At 41.9% G+C, this 14853-nt stretch overlaps 2 protein-coding genes across 2 annotated transcripts; one reads left to right on the top strand and one right to left on the bottom strand.

Moving 5' to 3' along the window:
* Nucleotides 1–1668: 1668 nt before the first annotated feature.
* Nucleotides 1669–4431, top strand: dlx2a (distal-less homeobox 2a). The gene is made up of 3 exons (XM_019857575.1): nt 1669–2276; nt 3011–3195; nt 3275–4431. Exons 1-3 carry the CDS (start codon nt 1952–1954, stop codon nt 3632–3634), a joined length of 870 nt encoding a protein of 289 aa, XP_019713134.1. The 5' UTR covers nt 1669–1951; the 3' UTR covers nt 3635–4431.
* Nucleotides 4432–7977: 3546 nt separating this feature from the next.
* Nucleotides 7978–13689, bottom strand: dlx1a (distal-less homeobox 1a). Its single transcript, XM_019857572.1, has 4 exons — nt 12671–13689; nt 11232–11811; nt 10905–11104; nt 7978–9982 (listed from the first exon to the last, which is right to left on the bottom strand). The coding sequence occupies exons 2-4, from the start codon at nt 11539–11541 to the stop codon at nt 9725–9727; spliced, it is 768 nt and encodes a 255-aa protein (XP_019713131.1). The 5' UTR covers nt 11542–11811; nt 12671–13689; the 3' UTR covers nt 7978–9724.
* Between the last annotated feature and the right edge of the window lie 1164 nt (nt 13690–14853).

Below are 14853 nucleotides of genomic sequence, written 5' to 3'. Positions count from 1 at the left end.
TTCACTCTGTTTCTGGAACATGGCGTTTTGTTTTGTTTTGTTTTTTTTACTTAACCTACATTTGAAAGAAATCTGGCAATGCACAATGCTGAACTGGGTAGTTCCTGCTTAGTCCAGTCCCAGTGAATGAATGAAGCAATGAATGAAGAGACATGCTCCACTAATGAGCAGTGACATGCGGTCCAAATGGGCTGGAGCTTTTCAAGGAAACAATGCGGGAGACACACGCAGAGCTCTGAACCAGCAGTGTGAACTTCCTCTTGTTTTTTTTTTTTTTTAAAAGAGCGTCAACGATGTGTCCTGACAAGTAGATCAATTAAATACTTTTACATTAGATGGCAGAAGGTTTATTTTTGAACTGCGCATCCACTTTTTGGTAATATTTTTGTTTAGTGTTGGTGTGGCGTGAGACTCGATTTGTTTACGATGTGCCTTGGCTCAATTGACTGGTTGGGATTCCCAACATGTTCTCGTGAAAAGCTTTACTGCCACCTTGTGGTAGAAAATATATAGTCACTGGTTTTGTTCTGAACAATAATGTGGAGTCAGACCGAAAATGACTGGGGGACCGGGGAGGTATCTTTTAAGGGGAATATAATAATAATGATAATAATAATAATGATAATAATAAGAATTTTATTTGAATACCGATAATAGTATTACAACTTTTTGATTATCTTATTTATTTAAAGTGTCACTTCAGCTGTTGAAATGTTACAAAATTCTATTTGTATCTCATTGTCGTGTGACGATTGAACTCGGTTTTGCAGTCCAGTAAAAAAAAAAAAAAAAACTACAACAGAAATATCCCTCAAAGAAAGATTTTACCCGCTGTGCCGACAAGGAGTAGGAACAAATTAAAATAACAAAACACGTTAAAACATAAAACATTTGCGCATGTTTAAAAATATCACTTATTTTCACTTTATTTTTTTACGACGGCGTACCACAAGACGAGATTTAAAAATCGTCGTGACGAGTTTAAAGCCATCCTGGCGAGAATTCAACTCATTATGACGAATCATTACGAGTCAATACGACGAGATTTAAAGTCGTCATGACAAGATAGTGTCTTTTTTTCCCTCGGTCTTCCTTTTTCATGTCGCAACCGGGAAAATAAGATCACAAATACGTGTAATGCCGTCTTCTACCACACGAGAGAACCACAGTATTGGTTCTATTGCGTTTAACCGCGATGAAGTAGAGCCACAGTACATAGAATTTAACCTCATATTGCATTCCATATCAGATCTTTATGGTGTTTGTGTTTAGTTTTTTTTTTACACCAAAATAAAATTAACCAAAAACCTACCAAATAAAATGACATTTATGTCATTGACATTTATGATATTGATGGGCACTTCCCCTGTGGATTCGCGCTTTTACTGTTTTAGCAGATATCTTGGGCCTGATGAGCTTTGCTGAAACTACAGCGTAATATCCACTTCTAGTTAGGAACCAAAGCTAAAAGTAAGGAAGACAAAAAAAAGGTTGAACGCAGGAGCTGCCTTTGAATGGCAGAGGGGCCACAGGGAGCTGAGAGGATTCAGAAGTGACAGAAATAGAATCGCAATCGCAATATTGAGCGGGGAAAAATGCAATTAGATTATTTTTTAAGATCGTCCAGCACTTTGGCGTAAATACTTTGCGAACCATGGAAATAGAAGCAGGGTGGTACTGAGTGTTTGACACAATTCTGACTGTTGAGAAACTAAAAAAAAAAGGAGGGCGGAAGCATGAGAAGCAGTCAGTGTTGTTCCTCTTTCGTCATTGGTTAGCCCGACTTGCACCCTCCTTCTCATAAACGCGCTGCTTCCAGAGACCGTGGCAGATAATCGCAGGCCACCGTGGAAGGGAGACTCTCTTTCCCACACTGGGATGCTTTTTCCTCCACTCGACAAAGAGCCCAACCACATTCCGGACACGTTTCCAGCTTTGCGCAGATTTCGAGATGACCGGCGTTTTTGAGAACCTCAGCACTGATATGCACTCCAACCAGATGACCTCCACTAACTACCACAGCTTGCACAAGTCGCAGGAGTCCCCCACCTTGCCGGTGTCCACGGCCACGGACAGTAGCTATTACAACAGCCCCCAGCACGGACATTCGTGCGGCGGATCGCCCTTTGCGCAGCTCGGTTCCTTCCAGTACCACGGAAGCGGGCCCGGCGCGGGACCGTACAACCCCAAATCTTACGATATGGCGGCCTTCAACTCGTCTTACGGCACGTATGGCAGTTTTGGACCCAACTCCTCACCCACTCCCGCCGAGACCGGTATGCGATGGAAATTCTGTGCTCAATCTATAGAAAATGTGATACTTATTGCTTTACACACATTGTTAAAGTTCAGTATTAAATTAGAATGTGTACGCGCCTAAATAAATATATTTTTAAAAACTGTGATATCGCCTTCAACACAGTATAAAATCGGAAATGGCAGACATCCAAATACATATTTGATACAGTCCACACTTAAGTTTGAATATAAAACATGAATAACACGTACGATAACAGCATTGGATTTTTTATGTCATATTCATCGTTTTTTCAAAATCGAATTCGCACGCATTCAACGGTCGCATTTTTGTATCCTCCTTGCACGCTCCTTTATAAATTTCTCGCATCCACAAGTGACTGAAACGTTGCCAACTTCACCACTGTGGAACTAATACGTCACATTTGATCTTATCCGCACGCTCATATAAATAGAAATAACGGGGACAGCGTAATACAGTCCACGCTTTTGAGCACATTCATATTCAGTAAACGAGTCTAACTTGGCATGCGCACGCCCATAAAAATGAATTAACCGAAAATAAAACGCATTCCACGCTTCAGTTTAAACACATCCATGTTCAGTGTCACATTTTTGCGCGCGCACTATACGATATCAAGGAAACAAACAAACAAACAAACAAAAAAAGTGATACATCCCCCATCACAAATCTAAATTACGCACCCACTGCCAGAACCGTCCTCAAAGTATACATTCCAATGTCCTCCCGCAGAAAAAGAAGAGAGCGAGCCAGAAATCAGGATGGTGAATGGAAAACCAAAGAAGGTCAGAAAACCTCGAACCATTTATTCCAGCTTCCAACTGGCCGCGCTCCAGAGGCGCTTCCAAAAAACGCAGTACTTGGCGCTGCCCGAGCGCGCCGAGTTGGCTGCCTCCCTGGGCCTCACGCAGACACAGGTGGGTGACTGCCAAAAAGAACAAAAAAAAAAAAAACACCACGGAATAGAGCGGCAATAACGTGTCATCTCCTCCATAGGTGAAAATCTGGTTCCAGAACCGGCGCTCCAAGTTCAAGAAGCTGTGGAAAAACGGCGAAATCGCCCCCGAGCACCACGTCCCCACCAGCGAGTCGCCCCCGTGCACGTCCCCGCCTAACGCGTGGGACTTTCCACAGACTCAAGGCATGAGTAGCTCCACGTTACCTCCGAACTGCAGCAGCCCCCCCAACAGCAGCAGCAGCAACGGCAGCAGCGCGCCCTCATCTTCCTCCTCCTCTTCGTCGTCCACTTCTTTTTTGGCCAACTACTCGTGGTACTCCAACACGAACTCGATGAGCCACCTGCAGCCACCTATGCTCCACCACAACCCGGCCATCACTGCCGGGACGATTTTCTGAACAAAGAAAAAAAGCGATTTTTTTTTTCAAAGGGGACTGTGGTGATGAAAAACATACGTGTAGGCTACATTCATTTTTTGAACTGGGTCCTACTTTTACGCGCGGAAGCATCGCAAAACTGTGGACGTTTGCCTGCCGTTCGTACACACAGACCCATAATTTGACAATTATTTTTCTATTTATTTATTCAGTTTATGTCCAGGAATGAATGAATGAACCACTATTATGCTGGATTGTTTTTTTTTTTTTTGACAGCTATTTGTTTTTCATTTGTCCAAATTCAAACCTTGCCCGTCAGTGATGTAGCACATGTTAACTGTATTGTGCCTTTTTCTACTTGACCTCATCATTATCTTGTGTAATATACAGCTCTGGGGGTGGGGTCGGGTGGGGGGAGTAAAAGACCAAATAACACAAACATCTTTTTGGACCTGTTGACATTTTCTACAAAGAAAGGCTCTGAATGTTAGGAAGAGGAATCTGCAGTGTATAAAATCAAATCAAATTGCTAATTTCACTCACACGTGTGCAGGAAAATTTGAAAAACTGAAAATCTTGCAGCGGTCCCTTATCCCCCCACGCCCCTCCACAGCTGTATACTGAAAATAAATTTTAGCTCATGACATTTATTTTTTTAAAGGCGATTGGTGCAAAAATCATTTTACCACCGCAAGCTACTGATTGCGTCTGATTGACTTGTATCACACTCAATTGTGTTTTGTGTTATTTATTTTTGTTATTTGTTTTTATATTACAGTGCTCCATATGGTTATTTAAATAAACACGTTTACTGTGAACGCTTACCTCCTCTCTATCCACATGTACAATACTGCAGGGATATTAACAATGTCATGAATCACATCCTCATAATAGTAATATTTATAACAGTAGGTTTTGCGTGCGCACGCGCACACACATACGCATGCACACACACACACACACACACACACACACACACACACACACACACACACACACACACACGTCTCGTATAAGACAAGTACTGTAATGGCGAAAATTTTTAAACCCTAAATTGATTGATGCATGTCGTCGATAGACCATTGGCAGCATGTTAATGACAAAAATAACTAACAATTCATGTGTTTGGTAAAATAATAAATTGCGAGCAACCTTGTGGATTGTTTTGACTGAGAATTGACACCGACATAAAGAAAAAACTAAATGTATAGTGGCAGTAGGTTACAAATGTGAAACGCTTCACCTGCATGTTGGCCTTTTGTTTATACACTTGCTCAAACACTCCTGTTATATTCAATTTAAATGATGAATGGTGGTATATACAAAATGGCATCCTTCGTTTTGAACCACAAGAAAAACTGTTACTGAGTTTTGTTTTGTTTTTTGCAGTATGGTACCAGGACAAATACATTATACAGTATATATCATCCCCACTCTTTCAATAACCATTCTTCGTCTTGATAGACTCTTTGAGTGAAAGATTAATTGAACACCACGTTTACTGAGGCCTTGTAATTTAAAGGTGACATTGAACCCGAGACCATTTGGAATACTTGTCTCTCCAAATTGTGGGTTTTTTTTTCCCCTTTCAAAACAAAAGAACTTTTTTGTGGGGTGTGGGGGGTTAACATTTGGACGCATGTCATTTCATGGGAACGCTATGATAAATTGTTTTGAGTAGGCTGCCTGTGGGGTAGGCAGCAGTCATTTACATCCATTTCTAGTTATGTAATGTCTCTTTGCTATTGTGGATGTAGTTGACATAGAACTGCATTTCAATTGGATTACTTTGGTTAATACTTTTATGGTCCAAATGCATAACACAACTGTTCAATTAAAAAATGGATATACTGTACTCAGGCTACACAGAGGGTGAAAACATTCAAAACAGTTGTGAGTATGAGGAGGGGAAAGTACAGAAATATTACCACATGAATGCACACTGGCCTAAATCAAATGGAACAGCAATGATGCTTATTCTCAGTCAAACAATGTTAGCCAATGTCACCATAAAGTGCCTTTGAGATATCTCCATTTCATCCCCCCCCACCCGCGAATATTTCCATTCAATTTCATATTCATTGGTGGAAGTGTAAACAATTGGTGAGAGTACTACATATCGGTCAAACGCCCGCATTTTAAAAATAAATTAACTCCAATCAGATAATGAACATGCAAACAGCAAAAGATATGAGCTATAGCTTACTGACAGGGTGGCATTCTTTTGGCTAATGTTAGCATTTGATGAGGATTTCATGGACCTCACTTTGCAGTATAGCTAGCTAGCTAGCTAACTAGCTGTGATAGAAGATAGATAATTAGCTAGCTAGCTAACTAGCTAGCTCGATAGATAGAGTAGACATGTGAAGCTTGACAGTCTCGAACTACACACATGATGAAAATGTTAAACATAAGTGTAAATATTGGTTCGTAACTACATTTCAGGCTCCCTTAAAAAATTGACAAACTCTGAAATAGTGATGTCACTGGAAACGTCAGAGGGTTTTTGAAAGGGCCAACTACCCCAATACTATCAGGGTGGACATCAGTTTCACTAAATATGATTATGAAAAATAGAATATGATCGGAATGACTTGTTTTGTCAAATCACTTGTGGACAATAAAAATATGTGTAACGACGATTTTGCATTATTTAACCACTTACTACACACACCGCAGGCATGCAGTAACATTGTTACTGATATGGACCCAATAATGAACAAATTTATTCCACTCGAACAGTAAAAAAAAACAAAACACGAGCATCATTATTTTTCATGCAGCTCGTACCGAATTTCGTGGCCACGCAGCGAGTGTGTCATCTCTTTTTGATTGTGCAACTTGTAAATGCCACACTCCCTTTTCCTCATTTGTCCTCTCCGCTCTACTGTAATTCCACTCTTTGTGAAAACCTGCAATTACTCCCATAATTCGGCACCATTTCAGACCTCCTAATACGGGGTGTCATTTTTACCCAAGACAGTCTCGAGCATCAACACTGTCCAACTTGCATGTACACAATAAATGGCAATATCAACGCATAGTTTTCAGCCCAACGAGTAACTTGACTCAAGCATAATTACATCCGAATTAGACTGAATTGCCTGATAACTGCTGCTTTAAATTTGCAGCGGAAAAATTACTCATAATTTCCCACCCACCCCAGCCCCAAAGATTACCAAGACCTCGAGTGCACAATGTCATCAGCGTAATGAGGAGTAAACATTTATGCTAATAATCTGCATTTTTCTCCCCATCTGCTATAAAGAGGGGGAATAAAGCAGCGCGTTTTCTAGTCATATTCGGAGCTCTGGAGCAGAACATGCAGCGAGGGCCGATTTTTCTTTTTTCTTCGTTAAATTTTATTTTGGAGAGGGGGTGATGTTAGGATTTAAGCGCTTTTTTGGAGCCGTTTGGTGCTTGTATATCACTCAAAGCTGAAAGGTGGGTCATTTCATACATTTTCATGTCATGCATTTTGAAATGGTGATGCATTTTCAAGCTGTTTCTGCATGTCTATCCTGTGCGCCTTGTGCCATTTTGAAGCTTCTCGTTGCATTGACAATTTGCTGCTGCAGTCTCCACCTGCAAGCAATTTGCGCAAGCTCACACACTGCAACGTTCAAGGCAGCCAAGCCAAGACCCTGCATATATAGCAGCTCACCTATTTCGCCATACCCCCAGCCCCCTTCCTCTATTTTGCACCAGCGCATTTCTTTCACAGCTCTGTATCCTTTGTCAGCGCCAAAAAAGATCCTGCGAGAGACAGAAGGGAAAAAGGCAAGCGAGAAAGAGAGAGAGAGCGAGAGAGAGAGAAGGAGGGAGAGAAACAAAAATTGTTCATAATTACCCCAGAGATGGGAAACTGCATTAGAATAAATAAGGGCGAAATGACTGTAATTATGCCGGGTTTGATGGGCTCGCCTCGTGTAATCAAGGAGAGAGAATGCAAGCGAAATAACGCTGACCCTCTTGGATGAGCAGCTGCGCCTTTCTCGGGTGAAGAAGTACAACCAAATTGGCGTTTCGCACAGCACAACAATACGCGGGCTTGCTTCACGGAGAGAGAAAAACACGCGGAGATCGACGCAAATTTGAAAGATATATATTTTTTAAAAAATAGGAGAAGGAAGAGCAAGGCGTGATGTTATAAGAAGAAGAAACGAAGACTACTACTAATAGGCGTCATCATATTGGCCATGCGGTTTTATTTCAATACATGTCATCGAAGTATGCCTCATTGCCCTTTTTTTGTGAGTGTGTTTCATTTATTGTGGACGTTTCGAGTTGATGTAAATGTAAGCGACATGCATCCTGCACAAACTCAAAATTAGAGTGTTGATCATTTTGTGTAAATTTGATGAACGTCCTAAAGTATGACAGGATATATAATTTGATGTTAAAAAAATTAAAAAAATACAATAATAATGTAGAATTATCGTATGTAGTTGGAGTGTTGAAGTACAAACGATGAAATGACTCATTCTAATGGATCGCTCGCTGTCGATAAATCTATCCGGAATAACAAAAATAATGATTAGGTAAGAATCATTTTAATTTATTTGTCGTGGTTGTCATGGATTAATGTAAGTAAAACATTCAGATTAATTTTATATTTGACATAAGGTGTTGGAGGTGTTATTCTCACATAGAAGTTGATATATTTTGGGTTGTAAATCATTTATCATCCAATCTTAAATTAAGATGGGCCGTGGAAGGTGGGCTATGTTTTTGTGTTTCAATATCGATGGCAATAGATGTAAATGACTTGTGAATATATATCATGATTATGAATGAATCTGCTTGTTACTAACTGCGAGCCTGCTTCGTGTGCGGCTCGACAAATATTGGACGACAAATAAAGATGACAAAAATGATAATTTCATTCATGGACCCCACAAATCTCATCTTGGGGGTCCTTCCTTGTGGCCTTTGCTCGTCGTCATATCTTATTTAATAAAGCTCGCACCATTGACCTTAATTTTTTTGTTGTTGTTGTTGCTCGATTTACTTGAAGAAAATACTGAAAAGGAAACCGATTGCGATATTAATCCAGAATTCGCGTGGAAAATCCCAAGAACAATCCCCTCATCCCCCCCCCCCGTCAGTTTGTTGACAACAACATCTGCAGCAGCAACAACAGCGATACAAAATGGCTGCGAGCCAAAAATCATCATAAATAATGTTTTCGGGCATTTTTTTGTGTGTGTGCAGAAAGTGTTGTCATGTGCACGAGGCTTTGTGTCGCTTCCCATGAATCAGTGCAACACACACATGCACTCAAAGTTTTTCACATAAGTTAAATCTTTTTACTGCTTTGTGAAAATGTGCACATATGTACATAGAGGCAATAAATTAAAGAGATCGATACAAAACTAGATTTTTTTTTCCTATGGGGACTAAAACACATGTTTACGAATACAGCAAGCCTAAAAACCTTTCACAGCCAGTAGAGCACAAAACATTTTTTTAACGTATCTACAAAATGCAGTGACAAATAAAATGCTTGTCAGGTGAATATTTCTTTCTTCACATAATTTGTGGGCGTAGAAAAAAAAAGCTTTTGCTCGCGTTAGTGCAGCGTTAACAACACATGGTTGTCTGAAATTTAAACACACAAATGAACGTAAGACTGGCCTCAATATAGACGTCAAATAATCCCAATAATTTAATTTAAATAATAAACACGTAAGCGACCATTTGAGTTTGTACAATATGTTTTGAATGGGAACGGGTGGATCAAATATTATCGATATCATTTGGTTCAAGAAAGACTCATGATTGGCCTTGTCATGAATGAAAAGTGATGTCGTCATCAGCAACAAGTAAACAATGACATCCCTCAAATAGTTTTTGTTTAAATTACAAAGAGCAGCCAGTGTGAGGAAATGGTCGGGCGACGGGGGGGAGAAAAAGCGCTTGTGAAAGATTTCAGCTCATACGGGGCGTCATCCCCTCTTTCAAGTTTCTCAGCGTCATCTTCTTCTTCTGGTTCCGGAATGAAGCGCCCGCTGCGGAGGAGGATGAGGGGGAGGGGGGGGGGCAAACGCCCACGCTCTCGCTCTCCGGGTCCAAGCGCGGTGACGTGCGTAAAAGGTGCCCGAAGTGAGTTCACATGAGCTGGGAGGACTGTTGCATAGACTCCTGGTGCGTGCCGGCGTACCACGACGTGTAGGCCGGGATGTAGGACCCCGTGGCGGCGCCCACTGACGTCTTCACCCCGGTCGGAGTGCTCCAGGCGGGCGCCCCCGTGGGAGAACCGCTGGAGAGTCCGCGACCCGTGGTCAGCGCGTTCGTGTCAATCGTGCCACCGCCTTGCTTCATCAATTTCTTGAATTTGGATCTCTTATTCTGGAACCAGATTTTCACCTGTGCGAGGAAAAGAGAAGCAGCGTGAGAAAATGGGCGTGTTGCCACTTTTACGTATACGGAGAACGTCACATACACGCGCCTGCAAAAAGTAAACAAAGTGAGATGGCGGAGGGGGGGGATTAAAACAAATGTTTTCACAGGATTGCTTTGGTTTAAAATTGACTAAAAATATACAGAGTGGATGGAAGGTTCATCTGTGAAAATAAACGATAACAATTGTCATTTCTGGAAATGTGAACGCACGCACAGTGAATTAAAAAAATAAATAATGTGCAATAATATGGAATGATGTGAATATTTTGGTGAAAAATGTACTATGTTAGTGAAACATGGAATGACACCGAATGATGCTGAAGGATATGGAATGATAATGAATTATACGGAATATTATGCAATAATATGGAATTATATTGGTGAGAATGTGCAACATGTTGGTGGAAAATTATGTTATTGAAAGATGTGGAATGATCAATGAGATGGAATAGCATGGAATTATACTGGTGAAAAATGAGCAATAAATTAGTGGCAAATGTGGAATTTTTTTGGTATGTGGGTATTGTGCAATATTGAATGTCATTCCCAAAGTGAACTAAATGAGCAATGAGAAAGATGAGCGTCTGCATGGCAATGTTGACCGTGTCATTGTGAATGAACGGGGATTTTTTTTTGGGGGGGGGGGTGAAAAGGTGGAAATATGGGAAAACTGAATTGTTGAAATGAGAAAAAAATACAAGCCTGAATGGCGTGATTTTGGGGAATATATTGAAGTGAAGAAGAATGGTGAAAACCGTTCGAGAAATATGGAAGGAAAAGCATGTCAAAAAAGTGAGGAGAGTAAAATATAAATGTTGTGCAATAACAACATATGTATACACAATAATAAAAAAATTAATATCATCACACTATAGAGTGGACTTGCCTGTGTCTGGGTGAGCCCCAGAGAGGCTGCGAGCTCGGCTCTCTCCGGTAATGCCAAATATTGCGTTTGTTGGAATCTCCGATTTAGAGCTTGAAGTTGTAAACTGGAGTAGATGGTCCTGGGTTTGCGGATCTTTTTCCCTTTGCCGTTGAAGCGCACCTCTCCTCCCTCCACCACCGCGTTCTTGGCCGTTTCTGGTGCTGGAACGAAAAAAAAAATAATAATGAATGCACGTGGGTGGGAAAGTGGACTATATAATTAGCATTAATTGCAAACCGTGTTACGCAATCGACGAAGCCAGAGAGTTTTTTTTTTCGACGCGCTTACCTGCGTCCTCTAATCGTGTCTGAGGCAGAGCCGAGCTGTTCTGGTACGTTTGGACCGAGGTGAGGTACGGGCTGTTGGAGTGGCTTCCCACCGAATTGATGTAAGGGTAGGCCAGGGTTCGGGGGAAGTTCGGGGCCGGGCTGTAGCTGTCGTGCTGTCCGTGGCCTGCGGAATGTAAACAGTGCACGGGGTAGTGTCCGTGGGACATGGAGGACGGAGACATTTGCTGACTGGCGGGCCCGAACTCCATGAAAACGCTTTTTCCTGAGGCGGGACTGTTCAGACTTTCTGGGATCGCGGTCATTGTCATCTCTTCCGGCGGCTCCCGTCCTCCTCCTGGTTTTGTTGTTTGAGTCCAGACCGGGAGGGCTCCCAATTTAAGTCGAACCTCTTTTTTCTACTTCCATTCATAAGAAAATGCAGTTTGTTCCCGTGAAAAGTCCTAGGTATGATGCTGCGGACCGAGATAAACTCCCCCAAAGATTTGAATCTGGCACTCATGAATATTCATCCCAGGGGGCCGCTGATTGGTCCGCTGGATCCGAGAGGCGAGCCCATTGGCCGGCTGCCTCCGAGCAACCTGAGCAAGGAAGACGGAACACACAAGCGCAGGGCTTCCAATCGTCATTATCAGGACAATTAGCGCATTCACATTAGGATTATTGTTATTTGGGTATAAATGTGATTTAAACCAGATCATCCGATGACGTGTTATTAAAGCTCAACCCACTTTGGTCACGAGAACCCAATATTACACCATTGTGAGGCGCAAATAAAACGACAATAAAATGAGAACATAATTTGATGGTTTTCTGTCTTGTTAAATGACGCTCGTTTTGTCAAAACGACTTCTCAAACATTAATATAATGGAAATACCCGATGTGCTTTCGTAATAAACATTAAAAAATGTACCAATCATAATAAAAAGAAAATCATCAACGTCCAAGCTTGTTAAAGCTACTGACCGCTTTGATGAATGTCATTGTAATTAACGATCCCAATGTGTCGCATTAGCATAACACAGAGTTCAATTTTCATAAGTAGGCCGGTAATTAGTCGTGCATTTAGCACTTGCACATGCTCGGGGTCTCACTTACACTTGCACAAGCGTAAAAGGTGAAACAGTCTGAGCTTAATATATTTATGCATTTACACATGAGGATCCACATGTATTATTTTTATACAACCTGACATGCAATTGTGTGTTTTTAATCCGGCTGCTTTATAACGCTATCGTCTGCATTTATTTATTTATTTTTGTGTCGGGGAAGGGTTGCGGCCACCCTTCCACAACATGAGCGACTATTCCTGAAAATCGGATTCAATTACATTTGACGACTGGCTAAAACACAAACGCAGGATTACGCATGTAACAAAAAATAAACAAATAAAATAAAACAACAGAAGGTAGCCTACTAAAAGTAAAGCAAGAACTTACTGAGGAGCTCAGAAGAAGCTGGAGGTGAAACCACACATGCTCTCTGCGTTTGTTTGCATGCGAAGAGGCGGAAAAAAAAAAACGTATCCGGGACGAGCTTTTCATTCCGGGCTTGTGGCGCAGGCTGCACGGAGCTGATGCACCCGCAGCCCGGTGCCTCCATCCCCACCTGAATAACTCATCAAATCCATTTAAATTCCCTCGCTGTCATTAGCAGCCCAATTACATCATTGCATTGAAATAAAGCACCGGCAAGTTGCAAACGCCAGTGCGAACCTGATGTGCACAGATGCCAGTGTGCTGCCTGAACTTGAAGATTCTCTGAAATATAACCAAAATTGGTCCCCTTGCTGCCCACCCCCTCTCCCTAAAATAGGCCAATTTGAAGTGATTTCTCTGGGATTATTACTTTAGGGGGGGGGGGGGAAATGCTTCAAGACTTGCTCTATCAACAATGATAATGACAGTACAACCGATAATTATCATCTTCCAGAACAGAGGACAGATTTTTATGGGCACTTGGTGGGTGCGACTGATAACTGTCATTATTTTTCCCACGATTACAGTATCCACAAACTCGAGCCGCTCGCACAACAGATTGCGGGGAAGTTGTGAAATAAAAAGTCGTGACACTAATGACATAATGAAGGACCCCCCCCCCACCCCGACCACCCTACAAGGCAGGGCATTTAGTCTTCAGTGGATTTTCAACCTCTAAAAACTACCCATTTTTTTGGAAGTTATATTCAGACTGAAACCCTTGTAATTTGCATTCCAGGCCAATAGTGGGCGATGTCACTTGCGCTGCAAAAAAATAGCTTGCCCAGTGCCCACACTTCACGTCTTTTTACAAGACGAGGTTTCATCATCAACAACAACAACAAAAAAGTGGAGTCAATCCAGCAAGCATCACAAAGTGGATTAATGCATACTCTTTCGACTTCAGTGAGCTCTCCACATTGGATGTGAGAAACAGGAATGAGAATTTTTTTTTTCCAGTGTTCTGTTCCCATACATAAAAAAAATCAAACACAAGCAATAAATTAATCTATATTACAATGAATCATATCCAATTTTTTTTCTCTACAGATAAATGTTTTGGTATGATAATTCTTCCCTAAAACAAATTGGGAAAAAAAAATGCATTCTACTACACTGTGATGTCAATCTGAATTTGATCAATTGTCCAGGCCTCATGTCCACATCATCAAAGTCTACAGTTGATCTGCAAGGCCTCCTTGCAGTCTCTCGCAGGCCTCTAAACTGACCACCGCCAGTGTGATGACTAAAAGAAGAAAGCCCTCCATGTGTGGACAGGGGCAGCATTCATTCGGAATAAAGTGGCTCGATGGCAGAGGGGGTTTTAACACCTGCCGCTCTTCACCTGAGGGGAGGGGAGAGAGGAAAGAGAGGTGGCGCTAGAGAGAGAAAGAGAGCGAGAGAGCGAGAAAAGGGGGAGTGGTGGGTGTCGAAGGGGCCAAGATGTCACAGACTTCATTTGAATGCGCCGATGGAGGCCTCCACCCCCCCTTTGCCCTTAAACACCTTCACTCCAAAGCCACATTTGAGCAGCCACTAAACAGCATCCTGACCACAGTGTCTCAAAGGCCACGAGGCTCCCTGCCAACTCTGTGATTAATTACAGCGAGGCTTGCCTCACCCCCCACACCCCCCCTCATTCAAACGGAATCATTTATCCATCCATTGGTTATTTTCATAACCCAATTGAATTGCACGGTTGGGATTTAAGCGCAATTTCCATTGATCGGCCCGCGCCTTCGTTTCATTCTCCGAGTGGGTTAAACAAATTGGAATTGCGTTTTATTTTTTTGCTTATTGTTATTCCAGTCTCTTTGATCCCCCCATGCTGTAATTTCAGGCGCGAGTGAGCCAAATTAGATGCGACACAATTAACTGGATTCAGGTTCTATTTTCACGTTCAATGTGGCAGCAAAATGTAAAATTGATTTGCTTTGTGCCCACATCAGACACCGCCCCCCCCCCTTCCCAAAAAAAGGCGGGGGGAACCGGATCGCTAAATGATTGTGATGAGTACCAAATAAAACCCACATGGAGAGCATAGCAGATTTTTTTTTCTTGTCAATGGAGAAAACATTTTCTTGGGTAGTTAATTTAATTGCTTTATTTCTACTCACAAGCTGTAAAAAGTGGTAAGAACGGTC

The sequence above is a fragment of the Hippocampus comes genome, unplaced genomic scaffold (genome assembly GCF_001891065.2).
Source record: "Hippocampus comes isolate QL1 unplaced genomic scaffold, H_comes_QL1_v1.1 scaffold359, whole genome shotgun sequence".
NCBI lineage: Eukaryota > Metazoa > Chordata > Actinopteri > Syngnathiformes > Syngnathidae > Hippocampus > Hippocampus comes.
This window is presented reverse-complemented; position numbering and strand designations above follow the sequence as displayed.